The sequence below is a fragment of the Podarcis vaucheri genome, assembly GCF_965113315.1.
Source record: "Podarcis vaucheri genome assembly, chromosome: 12".
NCBI classification, from domain to species: Eukaryota; Metazoa; Chordata; class Lepidosauria; order Squamata; family Lacertidae; genus Podarcis; species Podarcis vaucheri.
This window is the reverse complement of record NC_138750.1, coordinates 17,855,350-17,879,885: the sequence shown is the minus strand read 5'-3', so window position 1 is coordinate 17,879,885 and position 24,536 is coordinate 17,855,350. Positions and strand designations below refer to the sequence as shown.

Here is a 24,536-nt window from a genome sequence, read left to right as displayed (position 1 = left end):
TCAAAATAAAAGTACCCCTAAACCTTTTTTTTTGGTGGGGGAGCACTGGGCAAGGGTATTTATGGACGCCAAAATTACAGTGGTACCTCGGGTTAAGTACTTAATTTGTTCCGGAGGTCCGTTCTTAACCTGAAACTGTTCTTAACCTGAAGCACCACTTTAGCTAATGGGGCCTCCTACTGCTGCTGCACCGCCGGAGCACGATTTCTGTTCTCATCCTGAAGCAAAGTTCTTAACCCGAGGTACTATTTCTGGGTTAGCGGAGTCTGTAACCTGAAGCGTATGTAACCCGAGGTACCACTGTATAGGATTTGGAACTAAGCACATAACTCAGCATTCTTAGAACAAGTAATTAAAAGAAGGAATTTTCTGAAACATGTGTCCTTTCAAATGTGTGTGGGGGAGGGGGGTTATTGTTTTGTTTTGATTATGTACCCTCATTTTATTCTGTATTTTTATGCTGTGAACTACCCTAAGATCTTTGGATGAAGGGTGGTATACATATGCATTATTATTATTATTACCGTTCTATCTATCTATCTATCTATCTATCTATCTATCTATCTATCTATTTTATTAATTGCAGCAATTGCTGGTTAGATTCCCCATAAATGAACAAAAACAAATGGGAGTTTATAACACTGGACAAATGACTGAGTTTGGCCAACAAACAACATTTGCATTGCACTGCACTAACTTTGCAGCTCCCCTCCTTCAAACCTGCACAAACCTTGGTCCTCGTAGCTCAATGAGAAGGGGGCCGGCCTTGTCCAACTGGAACTGGTAAATAGGATTGTTCTTGGCGGTCTCTCTGAAATTCCCACACCCGCCAGCGCTTTGGCCTTTCCACTGCCCATTTACCTAAGCAAAAGTAAGTTCAAGAGGTTCTTAAGCAGCACATACTATTGAGAACAAAAAGAAATGATTCATTAATCCTAGTTCCAGTTTAACTTCCCTTCTGGTTGACGTCCAACGCTTTACCTAGAACTTCAATCTCAAAGTCGCTCAAGCTTACACTGGAACAAGGCAAAGGTTTTACATCGGCTCCTTGACTTGATTGCTATGTCCTTTTATGGAAAATGAGAAAATGGTCCTGCTAAAGTCTTCCTTTGTTGCAGGATTTAGACTCAAGTGTCAAGTGCCTGCTAGGCACGCATTTCTTGCCAAGCCTTCAACTGTTTGTATTCTTTTAAGATGGGGGCTGCCCAGGATCAATAGATTTTGGCAGCTGGAAGCGTATTTAATATGTTTCAAAAAGGGGGGAGCCTTATGCCTTAGAGCCATTTGAGTTGTTCTGGTTATAGCTGCATTGCCATATTTTTCGCTCCATAAGACGCACTTTTTCCCTCCTAAGAAGTAAGGGGAAATGTGTGTGCGTCTTATGGAGCGAATGCAGGGGGGAGGCAGGCAGGCAGGAAAAGCCCCCAAGAGCCGCACACAAGCTCTGCACGGCTCTTGCGGGCTTTTCCCCAGGAGGGAGAAGGGACTGATGCGGCCAGTCAGTCCCTTCTCCCTCCTCGTCGAAAAGCCCACAGGAGCCGCGTGCTCCTTAAAGCGTGCACGGCTCCTGTGGGATTTGTGGGAGGTGGGGGAATTGCCATAGCCACGCGCAGCCTCTCCCGGCCGGAGAGGTTGCGCACGGCTAAAGAGGAAGCCAAGACAGCCAGCGGGATGGATCCTGCTCGCTGTCATGGCTTCTTAGCTCTTTGGGACTGGGGGGGGGGTGGGCTTCCCCCGGCAGCCCTGAGAAGCTCTGGGAGAAGTGGACAGGCTGAGCACAGCCTGTCCACTGCTCTTTGGGGCTGGGGGGGGGAATAATATTTTTTTCCTTGATTCCCCCTCTAAAAACTAGGTGTGCCTTATAGTCCGGTGCGCCTTATGGAGCGAAAAATACAGTAAGTAAATACATCACTAAATAGGCTCACTACAATGAGCGTTTAGCACAATTTTGGTTTTTCTGTCACACAGCCAAGGGTTAAACCCAGCAAGGATATAGCGAGGAACTTGTAGATCTTATTTCGATCTACCCAACAGATGACCATAGAGATTGCAATTCTTTCTTACCCGTTTGGATATGGTATACGGTGTCGGGATCTTGCAGAAGTTAAACTTGCACGCTGAATACACCTGAGTTGACAAAGAAATGGGAACGATTTACATAGAATGATCCACACGTTGTGAAATTAAAAAGAAGCAGCGGACAACGGCTAGGGAAACGTACAAGGCCAATATGCTGTTGGGCTACTGTTCCAGCGATGTCTCTTTACGTTCTTAGCAGAACCTAAATGGTTTTCTCTTACCCACACACGTAAATGCAGATTTTTGCAAGATATGAAATAGGGCGGGTGATATATCGTCCAAAACCGGTTTGAATCCCATATTGTGATACCAGTTTTATAATTTTTGACCTGCCGAGATATCACAAATCATGATGTGTGTGTGTGTGTGTTATGCAAAAATCACAATGTGGGAGGAACCATGAAGCCAACCAATACTTCTCTTGATTCCTGTAGCTCTTGTTAACTTTGCTGGCTCAGCTCTCCCCGGCCTCTTGCAGGGGGCAGCGAATCACCAGAGCAGGTGCCGGCAAAAATCACGATGCAGGAACAACTGTGAAGCCAGCCAATGCCTCTGCACAGCTCCCTCCTAATTTCAGACATCGTGATATATCACAATGTTTGGCTGGTGATATATATTGATGTTGAAAACCAGACATTGCCCAGCCCTAATGTAAGAGAAATGTACAGTGGTGCCTCGCAAGACGAAATTAATCCGTTCCTTGAGTCTCTTCATCTAGCGGTTTTTTCGTCTTGCGAAGCAACCCTATTAGCGGCTTAGTGGATTAGCGCTATTAGTGGTTTAGTGGCTATTAAAGGCTTAGCGGATTAGCGGCTAAAAGGCTATTAGCGGCTTAGAAAAAGTGGGGAAGCGAAAAAAAATCGGAACACTTGCAAGATGTTTTCGTCTTGCAAAGCAAGCCCATAGGGAAAATCGTCTTGCGAAGCAGCTCAAAAACGGAAAACCCTTTTGTCTAGCGGGTTTTCTGTCTTGCGAGGCATTCGTCTTGCGGGGCACCACTGTAATTATACAACTTGTCCAATATGCGAGGAGCAGAAAGTATTTTTGTTATTGCTTCAGGGTAGATTGGTGGAGGGAAAAGAAAGACTTGCCGTTTCCCCGAGAAACTGAGCTGGCTGGTCCAGAACATTCAAGAGAGAGAATATCCAGAAAAGAATCGGCTACGTTTGATCAATCATCGTCACATCACAACTCGACTTGGCTGTCTCCAGTTACAGGAAGGAACTGTGTCTGGGATGAGGGCCCTCAACAATGTGCCACAAGTTTCCCCAGGGTCACACATAATCTAGGGATGTGATATATTGGAATATTCTTCTGTTTGACATTTTTGGCATCTCTCAAAATTCTTTTGTCGTCACACCCAAGAGAGAACCTGCAAATTCACTTTGGGTTTTGCTATAGGCAGAAGCCCAGTGCTCACTCTCATAGGAACCAACTCCTAGGGCAGCCTTTCTCAACCTGTGGGTCCCCAGATGTTGTTGAACTACAACTCCCATCACCCCTAGCTAGCAAGGCCAGAGCTCAGGGATGATGGGAGTTATAGTCCGACAACATCTGGGGACCCACAGGTTGAGAACTGCTGTCCTAGGGGCAAAGGTCTCTTCTCCTTCCCCCCATAAAGTATTTGTGTGGTCTGGCCCCCCTCCCCCCCAAAAAAAGTTGACGGACACTGCCATTCAAATGGTGTGTGTATGCTGTGTCATGTGAGTGATTATGCGAGGCAGGGCTTACCTGAATCCCCCCCCCCATTTTTTTTCTAGTTGGCACCCCTGGTCACTCTGATCTGCTCTAAGGAAAGCTGGCGACTGCACATGTAAAAGTTATCACATGGTGACTATACAGTTGTACCTCAGAAGCCGAATGGAATCTGTTCAGGAAGTCCATTTGACTTCCAAAACAATCGGAAGCTGCGGAGGACGTTCAGGTTCCAAAGAACATTTGCAAACCGGAACGCTCACTTCCGGGTTTGCGGCGTTTGGGAGCCAAAACATTTGATCCGCAAGGCGTTCAACTTCCGAGGTACAACTGTACAGTGGTACCTCGGGTTAAGTACTTAATTCGTTCCGGAGATTCGTTCTTAACCTGAAACTGTTCTTAACCTGAAGCACCACTTTAGCTAATGGGGCCTCCTGCTGCTGCCGTGCTGCCGGAGCACTATTTCTGTTCTCAACCTGAAGCAAAGTTCTTGACCTGAAGCACTATTTCTGGGTTAGCGGAGTCTGTAACCTGAAGCGTATGTAACCTGAGCTACCACTGTATTTGGCAGCTGTCATCAGAGCAATGAGATTTCCTCTGTGCCTCCGCCAATGACCATCATTAACAGGATCCCATTATTAAAAGGAATGAGACGCCTTTTTGTTAAAGCTATTTAACATCTTTGTCGCGTTTCCCGCAATTTTGAATGAAACAAAAACCGCTCTAGCATATAGTCCCCGTAAGCGGGGCTAAAAATAACCACTTGCCTGCTCCCCTGTGGAAAGAATTGCCTCGGAGCCGACTCCCGTTGCCCTGCCCGACTCTGAAAAGAGCTGATGGTGGGGATGACCAGCGTCTTAAAATACTTCTTTCGCAAGGCTGCCTATAAACACGTACCCTGAGCGTGTAGTGAATCGTGTTCTGCTTTTCGTACTGAGAAACCACCAGAGTAAACGTATGAGTTCCCGGAGACGTCAGCTTGATCTTGGTGAGATAGTGGGGGCTGTTGATTCGAATCCCGTCGATATACGGAGGAGGGTCGGCTGAAAGGGAAAGATTTATGCATGTGACGACAGTGGCGAGGATTCTCCATGCACAGGAATGGAAGGAGAGGAAACCCTCCAAGGAAGAATGGCTGGTAAAAATCTTGGAATATGCCGAGACGGCGAAGGTGACGGCACTGATAAGAGACACAAATTTAGAATCCTTTAAAGAAGACCTTTCTAGTCTATTTCAAGTTATTTCCCATATGCGGAGACCACAGCAGGGTTTGAAGCGTGAGAAATAGATTAAGAAACATGTTGGAGAGGATGAAATTTGGTAAGACAGAACCTTAAAATGCAATCGTAATTTGGGTTATAAACATTGATGTTGGGTAAGCGGGAAATCACTAGTTTTCTTGAACTGGAATATAACTGCTGAGTAACAAATGTAACTTTCAATATGGAAAAAGAATACACTATTATTATTATAAAAAAATACTATATAAGCCACCCATAAAAAAGAAAGATTTAGGTTTGATATATGCATTTTTGAAAGGGACAGGAATTCTTTTGGCTCTCTAGGTGTTTTTTAAAATATATATTTATTTAAAACCTGCTAATCTGGCTGGGTTTCCCCAGTCACTCTGGGCGGCTCCCAAGAGAATAATAAAAACATGATAAAACATAAAACATCTAAAAATTCCCTAAACAGGGCTGCCTTCAGACGTCTTCTAAAAGTTAGATAGTTGTTTATTTCCTTGACATCCGATGTGAGGGTGTTCCACAGGGTGGGTGCCACCACAGAGAAGGCCCTCTGCCTGGTTCCCTGCAACCTCACTTCCTGCAAGGGAGGGAACCGCCAGAAGGCCCTCGGAGCTGGACCTCAGTGTCCGGGCTGAATGGACTCCCATCATCTTCGGTCATCATGGGGGGACATAAGATGTAGTAAAAAGAAAAGATCTGGAGGGCCTCAGGTTCCCCATCCTTGGAGAAGATGGAGATTCTTTAGGTAAAGGTAAAGGGACCCCTGACCATTCGGTCCAGTCGTGGCCGACTCTGGGGTTGTGGCGCTCATCTCGCTTTATTGGCCGAGGGAGCTGGTATACAGCTTCCGGGTCATGTGGCCAGCATGACTAAGCCGCTTCTGGCAAACCAGAGCAGCGCATGGAAACACCGTTTACCTTGCTGCCAGAGTAGTACCTATTTATTTACTTGCACTTTGATGTGCTTTCAAACTGCTAGGTTGGCAGGAGCAGGGACCGAGCAACGGAAGCTCACCCCGTTGCGGGGATTCGAACCACCAACCTTCTGATCAGCAAGTCCTAGGCTCTGTGGTTTAACCCACAGCGCCACCCGCGGCCCTCCCATCTGGAGGGCCTCGGGTTCCCCATCCTTGGAGAAGATGAAGATTCTTTAGGTAGAATTTAGCATTTCTAGAGGATGCTAATGGCCCAGTAACAGATGTCAGAAACAAGAAGAGGCACAGCTGGACAGCAACAAGACCTAATTTAGTGGTCAGCTTCTCAGGCTGTCAAATGAGACACCCACAGAATTCGGTCAATAAACGTCAGAGAAAGGGTTACATCCACCCTGCTTCGGCAACGAGCTTCTCAATCAAATGTCCCCCTTGACAAAGAAAATCCTTTAATATTATTTTGGAAGCTTTGTATCCATAGGTTGTAGGGTGGAGCTAGAAGAGGAGGGTTGTTAACACACCTACCAGGATAGTAAACCTTTTTCCCATCTGTTTTGTATACCACCATTGTGATGAACTCCCGGTTGTGAGCAAAGTCATCCTGCGAAAGCAAAGACCAAAATTATTATTATTATTATTATTTTATTATTATTATTATTATTATTAGAATTTATAGACCGCCATATACCCAGAGGTCTCAGGGCAGTTCACAAAAAAATCAGAATATATAAAATCAAAATAAAATAAAATACCGTCTTTTTCACTCTATAAGACGCACCTGACCACAAGACGCACCTAGTTTTTGGAGGAGGAAAACAAGAAAAAAAATATTCTGAATCTCAGAAGCCAGAACAGCAAGAGGGATCGCTGCGCAGTGAAAGCAGCAATCCCTCTTGCTGGTCTGTCTTCGGGGATAGCTGCGCAGCCTGCATTCGCTCCATAAGACGCACACACATTTCCCCTTACTTTTTAGGAGGGAAAAAGTGAGTCTTATAGAGCAAAAAATAAGGTAACCCAATAATAACCCCTAACAATCACTATGTCTTCGTTTATGTATTATTCTTATTATTCATCTGTTATTTTTGTTGGTTAGCCTTAGTCACCCACCCACCTACATTCTGTTTCTGTTTATTACATTTCTATACCACCCTTCACCTGGCAGATCTCAGGCCGGTTCACAGCATAAAAACACAGAAGACACAATGAGAATGAGAATAAAACCAGCAACCAACTGCCCCCCCTCCCTCAGGTAGACTGCCTTTGCCCAGGGAGGCTCTCTGTCTCGCTCATTCTGACGTGACTCAACAGACCTTCAGTTTCTGAGCAGCACAATTCACACTTGCACATAACAGGGTTTAAGACAGGGGTCTGCAACCTTTAAGACAAAAAGAGCCACTTGGACCCGTTTCCGAAGGGGAAAAAAACTGGGAGCAGCAAAACTCGTCATTATAAAAATAACTTTTTTGTCACTTTTTTATTATTTCTTTGTTTGACCCCTCAGAATTAATCCTCCTCATAGAAATAAACGTTAAATTAACAAGTTACCTTTTGTGTGTGTGTGTGTGTTCTTCACTCCCCTTCAAAACAGTGACCAGCGTACATGCCCCCTTTCAATGCAGTGACCAGCGTACATGCCCCTTACAATGTGGCGGGCAGGAAGGTGACGTCGGGACGGTGCGTGACTAACGCACGCACCGCCCCCATGCGACGCCACAGCCAGTACAGCGCCCGCCACAGTGGGAAGTGTTGGGGCGCACAATGCGCCTCCTCCCCTTGCTAGTATCCGCCCCGGAGCCGCGGCAAAGGTGTAAAAGAGCCACATGCGGCTCCGGAGCCGCGGGTTGAAGACCCCTGGTTTAAGAGAATGCAAGGGTAAAAATGGTCAGCTCCAAAAGGAACCGACCCCCGAATCTGGTAGAGGCTGACTGGAACGAGGGAAGTTTATGGCAGCCGGTCACACAGAGACACAGGTGGCAGCTCTTGCGTGGGTGAAAGACTCACAGGAGCCCTTTAGTTGCATTTCCCGCTGCAAAAACTTTGGCACACTAACAATGCGCTCTAGTGCACGGTTTTGGAGGTACAGGTCCATCTGTACATGTGCCAGCAGTTTGGCTGCGAGATCTGGTGCCGAGCACACTGCTCTAGTTAACGCAAACGTGGCCTCTTACAAAATCTATACAATGGTACCTTGGTTCTTGAACTTAATCCGTTCCGGGTGTTCATTTGACTCCCAAAACGGTTTGAAAACCAAGACGCGGCTTCTGATTGGCTGCAGGATGTTCGGCTTCCGGAAAATGTTTGCAAACCGGAACACCTACTTCCGGGCTTTTGGCATTCAGGAACCAAAACGTACACATACCAAGGCATTCAAAAACCAAGGTATGACTGTAGACCACGTACCGTATTTTCCCATCTATAAGATGCCCTCATGTATAAGATGCCCCCTATTTTGGGGAGTCAAAATTAAGAAAATAGGAGGATGTATCTGTGTATAAGATGCCCCCTAATTTTTGACATTATTTTAAAGGGAAAAAACCTAGTCTTATGCAGGGGAAAATGTGGTAATTGTACCAAAACCTCTAAGCGGCTTGCAAGAAAGGTCTATGAAATATGCTTGACAAAAGTTAAAAAGGTAACAGTGTCGGCCGACAACAACAAATCCGAATCCACATTAGGAATAGGGCCAGTCAAAATGTTACAAAACAGAAAGCAGATTTCCAATTTCCCCCGCCTTGTATTTTTGACATCTGCTGTGATGAAAGAATTCTGGGAGACCTGAAAACTCGTACGCTGTTTCGTAACATTCTGCTTGGCCCGATAAGGGAACCACACTCCTGTGGCTTTGCATTTAATATAAAATAACGGGTGGCTTTTATCCTCCTCTTGCTAGCTCAAATACCGAGAGAAGCATCGGCATTTCAGGGCCCGGTCCCTCGTTCATACCAGGGTTCAAACATTCATGCCAATGGTAAAGGTAAAGGGACCCCTGACCATTAGGTCCAGTCGCGGACGACTCTGGGGTTGCGCCGCTCATCTCGCTTTATTGGTCGAGGGAGCCTGCATACAGCTTCCGGGTCATGTGACCAGCATGACTAAGCCGCTTCTGGCGAACCAGAGCAGCGCACGGAAACACCGTTTACCTTCCCGCCGGAGCGGTACCTATTTATCTACTTGCACTTTGACATGCTTTCAAACTGCTAGGTTGGCAGGAGCAGGGACTGAGCAACGGAAGCTCACCCCGTTGCGGGGATTCAAACCGCCGACCTTCTGATCGGCAAGCCCTAGGATCAGTGATTTAGACCACAGCGCCACCTGCTTCCCCATGCCAAGGGTACCTTGTCCGTAATATGTCTGCTGAGCAGGATCCAAACTGCAGCCCCACCTTGTGGGCACTGAACCTCCAGTTTGTACTGTGGGTTGTTAGCTAGGCTGTACGCATCTTTCACAGGACCCTGCTTTGCATCCCAGGTACTAAAAAAGAAACAGAAAATATTTTATTATAAATAATTTATGATGAATTGGAAAAAAAAGTTTTAAAAGCACCTTTCCCCCCAAAAAAACCAGAGTCCTTTTTCTTGGGGATAATTCAGATGGAAATTTCCAGGTGTCAAAAAAGGTTATTGATGTATGCCACTACTGTGGCCCGTGTTTTGTTAGCCTAAAAATGGAAAATGAGCGAGGTCCCAACCAAAGACAAATGGCAACTTAAATTGATGGAATATACTTAGCCTGCAGATTTAACATACAGAATGAGAGAACAAGAAGAACATATGTTCAGAGAAGACTGGAAAAGGTTTACTGAATGTATGAGGGAAAATTGTGCACGCTTGAAAATGTTGGCAGCATTAAGATAAAGTCAACAGTGTAAATAAGTTTTGATGGAAGTAATAATGCAGGGATTTCTGTTATGCAAAATTAACCATGGAAAGAGAAGAAGGGAAGTCATTGATATTTTAAGGTTGTCCAAATGAATATTCTAAACTATAAAAGAGAAAATTTATATATCTGAGAATTGTAAAACAGTGTGTGTGTGTGTGTGTGTGTGTGTACACACACACACACATATATATATATATATATATATATATATATATGCTTTCGTAGATTTTCACGGGTATAGGAATGCAGGTTTTGGTGTCTTCGGGTGTCTTCCCGTGTAAGAGTCGGGGTGTCTGTGCGACGTTTCGACGAGGTCTCACTCGTCATCTTCAGGCTGGTGCTTTCGGCTTCTTGTTACTGGAACAGAGCAGAGTCTGGTGTTTGAGTTCCTATAAATACTGTTGAGGGGTGTGGTGTATAGCCTCCAACGTTCTGGGTAGAGAGGAAGTTCCTAGATTAGTGTGCCTTTTCTTCTTTTGTTCCTTAATTACTTGAGGGATATCTTGGGTGATTTCATGAGTGATATTCTGAATATCACTGGGTGGGTCATTAATTACTTGAGGGATATCTTGGGTGATTTCATGAGTGATATTCTGAATATCACTGGGTGGGTCATTAAGTGTAGATTAGATTGCTAAAGCTCTCGTGTCTTGACCTCTTGAGCTTGTGAAGAGTTTTTCTGAGAAGATGGCTGTGCTGCATTTAGTTGTGCTCTGGCTTGGCTTCGTGTATAGGGGCGAGCTATGGTTTTGTGCCTTGTGCCAGCCAGATCTGTGTAGGGATTGCAGGGGGGTGCAGCATCCGGAGGTGCCACTATAGTTTGGTTGCTGGATGGAGTCTGTAATATGTCTGTGGAGAGGGTCTGGGTTTGGGTCTGGTGTGGTTGATTGGTGACGGCGTTCTGTGTGCCTCTGGTTCTGGTGTCGGTTTTTGTGGGGAGGGCTAATTTCCAGACACACACACATATATATATATATATATATATATATATGCTTTCGTAGATTTTCACGGGTATAGGAATGCAGGTTTTGGTGTCTTCGGGTGTCTTCCCGTGTAAGAGTCGGGGTGTCTGTGCGACGTTTCGACGAGGTCTCACTCGTCATCTTCAGGCTGGTGCTTTCGGCTTCTTGTTACTGGAACAGAGCAGAATCTGGTGTTTGAGTTCCTATAAATACTGTTGAGGGGTGTGGTGTATAGCCTCCAACGTTCTGGGCAGAGAGGAAGTTCCTAGATTAGTGTGGATTTTGTCTTTTGGGTTTCTGAGGATATTGGCTATTTTTTGGTTGGTGCAGAAGGCTGTTTTGATATTGTGTTTATGGAGGATTTTGCTAATTTTGTCTGTAGTGCCCTTGATATAAGGAAGGAGGGCCATGCCATTGTTTTCTTCTGTGTCTTGGTTTTTGGGGGGTGTTTCTTTTTGGATTAGCTTCGTAACCTTGTTTTTCTGGTATCCATTGGCGATTAACACATTTGAGAGATTCTGTAACTCAGTTGTCAAGTGGTCTTTGTCAGCCAGGCGTTTGGTTCTGGAGATGAGAGTCAAAATCCAGCTGGAAAACCAAGGGGTCTATGAAATACCCTGCAAAGTCTGCCCAGCCACGTACATTGGACAAACAAACAGACGAATAAATGCACGTATCGCAGAACACAAGAATGCCGTCAAAAAAGAAGAAAAAACTTCCTCTCTTTTCCAACACATGAAAGAAACAGGACACGAAATTAATTTTGCAGATTCCAAATTGCTCTTTAACATGGAACATCACCACAAGAGAATAATCATGGAAGCCATCGAGATAGAGAAACACCCTCACAACATGAACAAGCGTGACGACACGTCCCGCCTGCCAGACATCTGGAAATTAGCCCTCCCCACAAAAACCGACACCAGAACCAGAGGCACACAGAACGCCGTCACCAATCAACCACACCAGACCCAAACCCAGACCCCCTCCACAGACATATTACAGACTCCATCCAGTAGCCAAACTATAGTGGCACCTCCGGATGCTGCACCCCCCTGCAATCCCTACACAGATCTGGCGGGCACAAGGCACAAAATCACAGCTCGCCCCTATACACGAAGCCAAGCCAGAGCACAACTAAATGCAGCACAGCCATCTTCTCAGAAAAACTCTTCACAAGCTCAAGAGGTCAAGACACGAAAGCTTTAGCAACTAATCTACACTTAATGACCCACCCAGGGGTATTCAGAATATCACTCATGAAATCACTCAAGATATCCCTCAAGTAATTAAGGAACAAAAGAAGAAAAGGCACACTAATCTAGGAACTTCCTCTCTGCCCAGAACGTTGGAGGCTATACACCACACCCCTCAACAGTATTTATAGGAACTCAAACACCAGATTCTGCTCTGTTCCAGTAACAAGAAGCCGAAAGCACCAGCCTGAAGATGACGAGTGAGACCTCGTCGAAACGTCGCCCAGACACCCCTACTCTTACACGGGAAGACACCCGAAGATACCAAAACCTGCATATATATATATATATATATATATATATATATATATATGATAACTTGAGCATCAAGCAGCAAAAAACAAACCCCAAACATGAGAGATAAACGCAAACTCCCTCTCTCAAACACGTCACTGTTTCGTTTATAGGAATTGCAATTCATTCATACAAAACCTGACTACCCTTTAAGAGGACATATTTTGGCTATCACTCCTTTTATGCTAGCAGTGATCTCAACAGGAAGTACAAAATATTATTCCTAGAGCAATCCTTCCAAGGAACAAAGCAAACAGCTGTTGAAATGAAAGCCTGAAACTTACGAATGCTCAAGAGGAAATGCGGCGTGGCGTGTGAGAATATTCAAATTCTGCATGCTTAATGCTCCCAAACATGAAAGCTACAATGCCCAAGTTGTACCTACATAATAAAAAATGCTTTCTTCTGGATTCTCCGATCTTGCAGCTTCCTTGGATGGCCCTGGATTCTAGTTTCATAACGTAGTTTTTCTCCTGTCTACTTTTTCCATAAAGGTAACAGTAAAATGGACTGACCATTAGGTCCAGTCGTGGCTGACTCTCGCTTTATTGGCCGAGGGACTCATCTCGCTTTATTGGCCGAGGGAGCCGGCGTACAGCTTCCAGGTCATGTGCCCAGCATGACTAAGCTGCTTCTGGCGAACCAGAGCAGCGCATGGAAATGCCATTTACCTTCACGCCGGAGTGATACCTATTTATCTACTTGTACTTTGACATGCGTTCGAACTGCTACATTGGCAGGAGCAGGGACCGAACAACGGGAGCTCATCCCGTCATGGGGATTCGAACCGCCGACCTTCTGATCGGCAAGCCCAAGAGGCTCAGTGGTGACCACAGCGCCACCCGCATCCATACCAGGGCATAATTTTATGCATCTTCACCACATCCCCCTTACTGTTTTTCTAAATTAGAAAGCCTCAAATATTGTACCGTTCCCTCACAAGTGAAGTTGAGGGCTGGGATTAGTCCAGGACAGCTGTATAGAAGTAAACTTGCAACTTGCAACCTTTTCCGTTGGACAAACCTGTGAATGCATGTTGATTCTTTAAAAAGACTCGGGTTCCAGCTCAAGTATATAACATCGTAATACTTGCACAGATCTTCCCAGGCAATCCAGAAAATCCCTAAAAGAAAGGAAAAGATCTAGGTCAAAAAACATGCTATATTTCCCTCAAAAAGCCATTTAACATAATGATAGGAGTCAATGAAAATACAGTCGTAACTTGGAATCCGTTCTGGAAGTACGTTTGACTTCCAAAACATTCGGAAACCAAAGTGCGGCTTCTGATTGGCTGCTTGGGGCTTTAACAGTCAGCACCAACACTTCGAATTGTGCTTAAAAATGTACTGGGAGCCAGTGCAGGTGTTTCAGGACCAGTGTTATGTGGTTACTGAATAGGAATGATTGCCAGCTGTGGAACTGGGCTGACCTCGGAACCTCCTGCAGCCAACTGGAAGCCACAGTAGGCCTGTCAGACGTTTGGCTTCCAAAAATAGTTCGCAAGCCAGAACACTCATTTCCAGGTTTGAGGCGTCTGGGAGAAAAAAACGTTCGAGAACTAAGTTGTTTGAAAACCAAGGTATGACTGTAGGAAAATAATAATAATAATAATAATAATAATAATAATAATAATAATAATTATTATTATTATTATTATTATTATTATTATTATTATTATTATTATTAATATCCTGCCCATCAGTCTGGGTTTCCTCAGCCACTCTGTGTGGCCCCCATATAATATTGTTATTAATAATAATAAAAGTCAGAAAATATCAAAGACTAAAAACTTCCTCAAAGAGGGCTGCCTTCAGATGTCTTCTAAAAGTCAAATAGTTGTTTATGTCTTTGACATCTGATAGGAGGGTGTTCCACAGGACAGGCGCCACTACTGAGAAGGCCCTCTGCCTGGTTCCCTGTAACCTCACAACTCACAGTGAGGGAACTGCCAAAAGGCCCTCAGTGTCCAGGCAGAACGATGCGAGTGGAGATGTTCCTTCAGGTATCCTGGGCCGAGGCCAATTTAGGGCTTTACAGTTCAGCACCAACACTTTGAATTGTGCTCGGAAACGTACTGGGAGCCAATGTAGGTCTTTCAGGACCGGTGTTATGTGGTTACTGAATAGGATTGATTGTCAGCTGTTGAACTGGGCTGACCTCGGTCTCTGTCCCTTTAATCATCCTCTCCCCGCACCCTGCAATAAGCGGAACAGTCTCTGCTTAGCTCCTTGCACTGAGAAGTGGCAGCCTCACCATCAGGGCAAGACTTGGAGGAAGAGATCTAGGGACCCACTCAGCAGAACGGCTGACAGCCAAACACCACAGGCTGAAAGACCAGCAAGTCCAGAGTCTAAAAGGACCCAAGCAATTTCTACATATCAAACCTCTGATCAGAAAATGGGAGCAAGCAAAGCCAGGCTTTTGCTGCTGCTGCTGCTGCTGCTTCCTTCCTCTCTCTCTCTCTCTCTCTCTCTCTCCACTTGGTAAAAATCTTGTGGTTTATTATCTTCCTCTTTCTTTGCTCATCCTAACCCTGAGCTTCCAGAAAGGCCCACAGCAGACCTCTCTCCCTTTGCAGACAAGCAGCAGATGTGCACACAGCCGATTGTGAAGTCACAAGCTGCCCCAGAATGATGGTGGCTCCGGGTGCTAGGAAACAGCTAGATGGCTTCAGGGTGGCAGAAGCAGCGGGTGTGCAAGAAGCGCCTCCGCCGACCTTGGCAACTCAGTCAAGGGCAAGCCTGGGCGCTGGAGGAGCAGCTGCTGGAGCTGCTTTGTGCATTTCAGTCGCCGCAGCTCAGTCCGAGAGCGAAAGGCTCTGCCTGGGTGGTGGTGGTTTTCAAAGGCCCCTCAACACACCCAGCATGTGTGAGAATAAACCCCGTTAGCCGGTGTGCCATTAATAGGCAGCAACGCAGTGAGCTAACCTTGATATGTCGCCACCGGCTCCCTCCTTAAACTGGCATTTAAATCCCACAGAGAGAGGAAAGCCAACAGTTAACGTCTGATCAGCGTTAGCTCTGAATTGAGTAACTAGGGTTGTTGCAGACGGGGATGAGAGCAGCAATCAGGGTCACAACCATGCTATTTTTTCAGAAATATAAAACATCCATTTCACAGAGAGAACAATTATAACAGCAGGCGAAAATTCTTTTTCTTAATGCTGACATGGACCATTCATAGCGGAAGAATATTCTTCAAAACTGTGAGCCGTTCTGTCCTGTCATACAGAAATTCAGCATTCTGTGCCTCTCCTCATGGGACTATTTCTGGGTCCCCCCCCCCTTTAGAGCTCCTGCATCTATTTCTGCACTTCTGCAAATCTTGGGTTTCCCCCCAGCCTACTAATACCTTCCTCGTGAGTACAGTAGTACCTCGGGTTACATACGCTTCAGGTTACAGACTCCGCTAACCCAGAAATAGTACCTCAGGTTAAGAACTTTGCTTCAGAATGAGAACAGAAATTGTGCTGCGGCAGCGGGAGACCCCATTAGCTAAAGTGGTGCTTCAGGTTAAGAACAGTTTCAGGTTAAGAACGGACCTCCAGAACGAATTAAGTACGTAACCAGAGGTACCACTGTATGTGTGTGTGTATATGTGGTGCTGTTTTGACTACATAGGGACACTGCTAGGGCTGGATCACAGGGCACAGGTCGATGGGCTCACAGGCCCTGAGCCCCACTAAATGACAGGGCCAAGATGGCTGGCTATTCCCGCAAGAGCAGTAATAGGGTGAAGATCCAAACATTAGCCACTGTTAATTCTCCAAAATGTCTCTGGGTCCCACTTACCTCCAGAAGCATTCTGCGAAAGCAAAATGACTGTCTGGAGCTAATAATAATAAATAAATAATAATAATAATAATAATAATAATAATAATAATAATAATGTTGTTTCAGGGACTGCTAGGGCCAGTGGCGTAGCGTGGGTTGTCAGCACCTGGGGCAAGGCAAGTAATTTGCGCCCCCTAACCCATGGATTTGCACCCCCTAACCCGTGGATTTGCACCCCCTAACCCGTGGATTTGCACCCCCTAACCCGTGGATTTGCACCCCCTAACCCTAACCCCCAGATGTTGCGCCCGGCCCCCCCTTGCACCCCCCACGCTACGCCACTGGCTAGGGCCACCTGGTACAGTTAAAGGGGTGGGGGAGTAAGGCTGGGTGATACCTGGTTTTCAACACTGTGATATATCACCAGTTAAACATCACAGTATACTTATATATCACGATGTCTGAAATAAGGATGAAATAATGTAGAATAGGCATAGGCAAACTCGGCCCTCTAGATGTTTTGGGACTACAACTCCCATCATCACTAGGTAACAGGATCAGTGCTCAGGGATGATGGGAACTGTAGTCTCAAAACATCTGGAGGGCCGAGTTTGCCTATACCTGATGTAGAGACATCTGCTGGCTTCACAGCCCCCCCCCCCGTGATTTTTGCATAGCACACACACATAGATATCGTGATTTTCAATATATTGCCAGGTCAAAGATGATGAAACCGGTATCACAATGTGGACTTCAAACCAGTTTGGGATGATATATCGTCCAACCCTAGTAGGGGAGCCAGAGTGAAGCTGGCCAGACAAGCAATGGCGGGGAGGCCATGGCAGGGAAGACAAGAATCTTCTAATCTTTTTTTCAAAAATCAGAAGCTGCAGAAGCCCCGTCGGACGTTCGGCTTCCAAAAATAGTTCGCAAACCGAAACACTCACTTCCGGATTTGCAATCTTCGGGAGTCAAAACTGGCAAGGCGTTCGACTTCCAAGGTACGACTGTAAAAGCTAAAAGATCCTGCCAAGATCTTTGACCTTGGACCTGATCCTTCTAGGAGCTGTGAAAATCAAGCCACCCGCCTACTCCCCCAAGCTCCAGTCCTGTTCCACTAGGGAGATTCTGGGGCAAATGAGCCATTTAAAATCTTGCTTGCTCAAACCTCCAGGTGTTTTGCTCCTTTACCGTTGTCTATTTTCTGGGCCGTTCTGGGATCGAAATTCAAGTATTTCTGAAGTTCCGGGGTCCAGTTCTTCATATCATTTTCACTGTATCTTCCCTTCCAGCGGAGGTGGCTCCAGGGATTTTTCAGCTGGAGGAATCGAAGCCCCTAAACGAAGAAAAGGAAATAAGGAATATCTGGCATTTTCCATTAGATTGTACCACCCCACCCCCCCAATGAATACAGGAAATCAAATGAGCTGAAAGTCTTAAAACAATCCGGATAAAGCTGATTTGGAAAAGATGTTCCATGGTTTCCTATTCTTTAGCTTTTCAGCAGCACGAGAGGACGCAATATTTTTAAAATATAAAAACCTGCCAATTTAAAGAAGGTATTGCCAAAAGCTCTGATGCATTTATTCCCACGGGTACCTTGTATTCTCTGATATCCAAAACAGCGTAGGCATGGGTTGGTACTAAACCCCACCTTTCTCCTTCCTCCTCGGTCATCACTCCCGTCGCCGTTGTAATGAGCACGTCCCCTTTGCGAAATCTGGCCACAAAGAAGAAGAAAGTTGACTTTCAGAGTTTGCTTACAGATGGAGTAACAGAACCACTGATGCTTCTTATTAGTCTATCCTTATCCATTTGAATTAGATAGAAATAGATAGGCAAATAGAAGGGGAAGAAATGGAGGCAGTGAGAGATTTTACTTTCTTGGGCTCCATGATCACTGCAGATGGTGACAGCAGCCGCGAAATTAAAAGACGCCTGCTTCTTGGGAGGAAAGCAATGACAAACCTAGACAGCATCTTAAAAAGCAGAGACATCACCTTGCCAACAAAGGTCCGTAAAGTTAAAGGTTTTCCTAGGAGTGATGTATGGAAGTGAGAGCTAGACCATAAAGAAGGCTGATCGCCGAAGAATTGATGCTTTTGAATTATGGTGCTGGAGGAGACTCTTGAGAGTCCCATGGACTGCAAGAAGATCAAACCTCTCCATTCTGAAGGAAATCAGCCCTGAGTGCTCACTGGAAGGACAGATCCTGAAGCTGAGGCTTCAATACTTTGGCCACCTCATGTGAAGAGAAGACTCCCTGGAAAAGACCCTGATGTTGGGAAAGATGGAGGGCACAAGGAGAAGGGGACGACAGAGGACGAGATGGCTGGATGGTGTTCTCAAAGCTACCAGCATGAGTCTGACCAAACTGCGGGAGGCAGTGGAAGACAGGAGTGCCTGGCGTGCTCTGGTCCAGGGGGTCACGAAGAGTCGGACACGACTAAACGACTAAACAACAACAACAACATCCATTTGAAGAAGAGAAAAGAAAGGCAGATGTCATCCTTGAAACCATAACGAAGCGGTGGCATAAATTGATGCCTCTCAAAGGTTGCGGCACGGGGTGGAAGACAGATAAATCTCGAAGAACTATTTCAGGAGTTATTATTATTATTAATAATAAAAATAAATTTTATTTATACCCTGCCCTCCTCTGCCAGAGCCGGGATCAGGGAGGCTAACACCAATAAAATTTCAGTAAAAACATAGTAAGAAAAAAGAAAAAGAACAATTTAAAACACAGGTTAAAATGCAATTTAAAATGCAGCCTCATTTTAAGTTGTAGCTAGAACTAAAGTAACTCCCCTCCTCTCTTCCCATAGCTGGTGGAAACCAACTCCCATTATCTTCCACCATGGTTGGAGCTGATAGGATTTTAAAATAATAATAATAATACCAGATTTTTAAAATAAAATGCTTTTGGAGGAAAAATCTTTCTAAAGATAGTTTTCTATTTAAGTTACATTCTAGTTCAAAGGCTATTCATCAGGAAATAAGGATTTGTTTTAAGTTTTTCATGTGTGCTAAAACTCAGTCTGAGGGTTTTTTAAAAAATTGTTTAAGCACATCAGTTAACAAACATGGATGCTATAATGTTATTGTTTTAGTTAAATAAATTGTTTAAATTGTTATTGAGGAAATATTTATTTTTCTCCTTCCAATAAAGTACAGCAGAAAAGTTGTCCAAATATAAACAGTTAACTTATTAAACCTCACAATAATTTCACAATTATCTGTCTATGTATTTCTAATAGTATAACCAAATCAGTACTTTTTGATATACAGTGGTGCCCCGCAAGATGAATGCCTCGCAAGACGGAAAACTCGCTAGACGAAAGGGTTTTCCGTTTTGGAGGTGCTTCGCAAAACGAATCTCCTATAGCCTTGCTTCGCAAGACGAAAATGTATTGCGAGTTCCTGCGGGTTTTTTCCCCTCCCCCCCTTTTTCTAAGCCGCTAAGCCGCTTATCAGCTGATCCGACAAGCCGATAAGCCGCTAAAAGCCGCTAATAGCGCTAATCCGCTAATCCGTCAATGGGCTTGCTTCGTAAGACGAAAAAACCGCTAGACGAAGAGAATCACAGAACGGATTCTTTTCGTTTTGCGAGGCACCACTGTAACTGTAAAAACTATTCTGAAATTTTATTATTCCAAAAATGAAACCTTCATCTGCTTGTAAATATGCAAGAATGAGTCTGTCTATTAAAAAAAGATTTAAATCAAGTCTTACTGACTAGTGATTTAAATCGTGATTTAAATTGATTTGATTCAAATCAAATCCACCCTGCAACATCCAACAGCATTTGACTACCCCCGAGATAATACCACAAAACTTTAGTTCCTAGTATTTCTAATTAAACAGAGAAGCACGGGACTGAGGGAGGGAGAAATTTAATTGGACTGTTTGGACTAACGATAATTGGACTAATTATCATTTTGCGAGTATGGAATCTGGAAGGTATGTGCTAATTATCTTCGGCTGAATGGAGGAATGAAAGGAATCTGGAAACTTGCCAAGTGCACTCGCAAGATAATAAATCCTTCTTCTGAGGCTGGGAGGTAAAATGGCAAAAACAGGTTACTGACTGGGATAGAGTGACTTTTGTAGCTACAGTGGTACCTCAGGTTACATACACTTCAGGTTACAGACTCCGCTAACCCAGAAATAGTGCTTCAGGTTAAGAACTTTGCTTCAGGATGAGAACAGAAATTGTGCTCCAGCAGCGCGGCGGCAGCAGGAGGCCCCATTAGCTAAAGTGGTGCTTCAGGTTAAGAACAGTTTCAGGTTAAGAACGGACCTCCGGAACGAATTAAGTACTTAACCCGAGGTACCACTGTATTGTTAAAGTTGCAAAAACAAAGAGCATGGGACTGAGTGAGGGAGAAATTTCTGGAACAACACTGGGATATCAGCTCCACTCAAGGCATGACAGATTGCAGCAACGACCAGGGAAAGATTGACATACATGGACAGGAAAAAACAATATGAAGAGAATAAATGTCACACACAGGAAGAACAATGATACAGTATGAGATCTTCACTTGTAGTCTTATAAACTACTCAATGTGTCAACATGAATAGAAGTTACAAATATAGCAGCTGTTGTATAATGAATTACTACTATGATGGGAATGTAATTGAAATCAATAAGATTTTGGAACGCAGAAACAAAGAAAATCATCAAAATAATCAATTCTAGTCCTGGGGGGGGGGGCACGTAAATTATATAATTTGGAATTTGAATTATTTGTATTAGGAACTGTATTATAATTTGGCATTGTTCTAATGAGGCTATTATTGGATTATTGTCACTGAAAAAATATTAAAAATTATTATATACAAAAAGTATTTCTAATTAAACCAGATTCGAATCCTATCCTGAAGTCATCCATATTTACCTGCAGCATCTGAAACAGCAAAAGCTCAAACACCAAACATACCACAGCTTTTACTTCATGCCCCTTTGAAAAATATTTCTACTTCTGCCTTAAGTCCAAAGAAAGGCAGAATTCAGTCAAAAGCTTGTCAATATTTCTGGCCAATTGGCGTATTTCTTTTTAAAGTCTAACAGAGGACTGAAACACACTACCACCAAAGTGCCATTTTCTACATCAGTCTCTCTCACTATAGATAAAGACCACACCTTCATCAATTGCTCATTAGTATTTGCTAGCCATGGCACTAGCAAGTGTAAAAATACAATGGAACTATTCCGCTTATAACACCAGAGCCTCTTAAATATATATATCAGCCGTAAGTTACCTTTGGTAAAGCATCCTGAAGGAACTGTCTTTGTCAAAAGATTGGTTGCCTGAGTGCATGGCAATTCTTTCGGGTATCCAGCCAGTCAACGCATGGAGATCAATATTCTGAAATAAAAGCAGATTTCCTTGGTAGCAAAAACAGCAGTATAATCCAGGACTGTGAAAAAGCCATCCATGCGGGGGGAAAATTGCTATTTTTGAAAAGCAAGAAGTTTAATAAAAGGTATGGTTCCAGTTCTGAAACTTCTTTGGTGCTGGCCTACGTGAAACTTTTTAGGAGGTAACAGAAGGCTAATGCACAGAAAAGCAGCTTGTTGAAAATGCCATGGATTTTGCAGTAGCCATCAGAAATTTTCAGATTCAGAGGAGACAGAACTGCACTGGCTAACACAGCTTCTTTCCTCCTTACCCTTGGCGACAATATAATGGTTTCTTCCCTCCATCATCACAGAGATGAAGCTGAAAATGTGATTATCAGTAAGGGCCAAATCCTCAGAAACTAGAGAACAAGTTGTGGTACCCAAATGTATCTTTTCCCCCCTAGAATTTAATCCATAAAGCCCCATACTAGACTTCAGTCATGCTAACTTGCATTTGCCAAGAACATTCCCCAAATAAGGCCAACTTAAATATAACTTACTCCTACAGAGATTATTTGCCGTGCTGGAAAAAAAGCACACATGCTACAATGAACAAAAAGCAGAGATCGTATTTTGTTTATGATGGCATCCGTCTATTTTACATTCTGTACTTGGGATTAATGAAAGAGCTCTTTCACCTTGGCGGACTTCCTTACAAAAGAATTCTTGGATTTTTGGCAACAGGGGCTAGAGAAGGAAGAATTTAAGATAGTGACTGCATTTAGACTCGACACAAGACAAAGCAGGAAGAAGCCAAGAGACTGTCTGATAACTTTAAGATCGAAAGAAGAAAGAGACAAAATTTTGAATTTGCACTACCAAATAACTCTGGAAATTGAAGACTCCTTCATGGAGATCTTTAAGGATATACAGAAGCATATTTTAGATGTAAGAACCTACTACAAAGACCTGGTTGTTTTACTGAGAAGGAACAAAATACTCTTCAGGTGGGAATTTCCTCAAGGTTTATCCTTCAAATATAAAGGAAGGAAAATAAGAATAAAGACAGTGAGTGATAAAGACAAGTTTCTGAGAGACCACGAAGAAGATCTTCAGAAAGAAGTGGAATCTGGAGTGGAACCAATTCCATCAGGAAAAGAACAGGGAACAGTTGTGGACCACCGGTATGAAATTTACGGCATGTAATGCCTTGAAGGAAAATATTATGAAAATGATTTATAGGTGGTACATGACTCAAGCTTGCAAAAATTTACCACTTGTCTGATAATAAATGTTGGAAATGTAAAGAAACTGAAGGTACTTTTTTTCACCTTTGGTGGGCATGCCCAAAGATTAAGGCTTTCTGGGAAATAATATATAATGAAATGAAAAAGGTATTTAAATATACCTTCCTTAAGAAACCAGAGGCCTTCCTCTTGGGCATTGTCGGCCAATCGGTGCCAAAGAAAGACAGAACATTCTTTATGTATGCTACGACAGCAGCAAGAATACTCATCGCAAAGTATTGGAAGACACAAGATCTACCCACCTTGGAAGAATGGCAGATGAAGGTGATAGACTACATGGGACTGGCAGAGATGACTGGCAGAATCCGAAACCAGGGGAAAGAGACGGTGGAAGAAGATTGGAAGAAATTTAAGAACTATCTTAAGAAACATTGTAAAATTAATGAGTGTTAAAATGATATGGCTTTAGAAAGTAAGTGGACTACAGCTGTAAAGATTAAGTTAAAAGAAAAGAAAGGTTAACAATTAGATAAAATTAAGGGTGAGGATTTGCTGAATTAAATATTTGAAATTGGAATGCAGAAAGGGGAGGTATGAGGAGGTTGGTGAAGTAAGTTTTAAGAAAATAAGGATTTGAAATTATACTTGTTTTTTCTTGTTTGTGTTTGATTATATAATTTGTGAAACTTTAATAAATATCTTTTTTAAAATAATAATAATAATAATAATAATAATAATAATAATAATAATAATAATAATAATAATAATGAAAGAGCTCTTCATAATGGGAAGATCTGCCTGAACAGACATTTACTCCTTGCCAAGAACAGATCAGTACTCACAGAATTTGATCCTGGAAAATCATAACCTCCCATAACCTTCATGTAAGCTTTCTCTATCAAGGAAACCCAGAGTTCGCTTTTGTTGTTGGAGTAAGAGCAGAGAAGTTCTCCGCTGTGATCCACCGGTAGGAAGTCATCGATTATCACCTGGGCAAAACAGGACAGAGAGAGATCAAACCAAGAGCTTAAATAAGACAGCTGTAGCAGCTTCGCGTGGAATTAAGTAAGTCACGCAGAAGAGTCAGGCTCATAGAACGAAGAATATACATTGGCTCTAGCCAAGCGTTCTGACAATGTGTTGCTTAAAACATGAGATGCGGGGGACATGGGGGCACTGTTAGCTATTTGTGATAAAAAAAGACACCTTACACAAGACTTGAAGATAATTTTTTGCTTGTCAGGTTGGCAACAGTTGAACAACAAGTATTATTCATATAGTCATACCTTGGATCTCGAACACCTGGAACTTGGATATTTTGGCCCCTAAATGATCGAAACCTGGAAGTGACTGTTCTGATTTTTGAACTTTCTTTTGGAAGCCAAATGTCTGACGGGACTTCTGATTGGCTGCAGGAGCTTCCTGCAGCCAATCAGAAGCCGCGCTTTGTTTCCAAACATTTTGAAGAAGAAGAAGAGGAGTTTGGATTTGATATCCCGCCTTATCACTACCCTAAGGAGTCTCAAAGCGGCTAACATTCTCCTTTCCCTTCCTCCCCCACAACAAACACTCTGTAGGTGAGTGGGGCTGAGAGACTTCAGAGAAGTGTGACTAGCCCAAGGTCACCCAGCAGCTGCATGTGGAGGAGCAGGGAAGCGAACCCGGTTCCCCAGATTATGAGTCCACCACTCTTAACCACTACATCACACTGGCTCTTGGAAGTTGAACGGACTTCCAGAATGGATACTGTTCAACTTCCAAGATACGGCTGTATACTGTATATTAATGAACACAATGTGTTTCTCTCCCTTGAGCCCAAGAGA

General features: G+C 43.8%; 1 protein-coding gene and 1 long non-coding RNA gene across 2 annotated transcripts in view; one reads left to right on the top strand and one right to left on the bottom strand.

Moving 5' to 3' along the window:
• The window catches only part of CAPN7 (calpain 7), a 47,592-nt gene that overhangs the window by 997 nt on the left and 22,059 nt on the right, over positions 1–24,536 (bottom strand). Inside the window, exons 10-19 of the mRNA XM_082193018.1 lie at positions 23,556–23,702; positions 21,385–21,491; positions 17,716–17,836; positions 17,308–17,452; positions 13,367–13,466; positions 9,288–9,423; positions 6,478–6,553; positions 4,672–4,817; positions 2,065–2,127; positions 731–861 (exon numbers count right to left, since the gene is read on the bottom strand). Coding sequence (XP_082049144.1) covers positions 731–861; positions 2,065–2,127; positions 4,672–4,817; positions 6,478–6,553; positions 9,288–9,423; positions 13,367–13,466; positions 17,308–17,452; positions 17,716–17,836; positions 21,385–21,491; positions 23,556–23,702 — 1,172 coding nt within the window. The remainder of the gene's footprint in view (positions 1–730; positions 862–2,064; positions 2,128–4,671; positions 4,818–6,477; positions 6,554–9,287; positions 9,424–13,366; positions 13,467–17,307; positions 17,453–17,715; positions 17,837–21,384; positions 21,492–23,555; positions 23,703–24,536) is intronic.
• On the top strand, positions 16,731–17,587 carry LOC309515375. The gene is made up of 2 exons (XR_014212433.1): positions 16,731–17,117; positions 17,409–17,587. It is a non-coding gene; the product is annotated as an uncharacterized lncRNA (long non-coding RNA).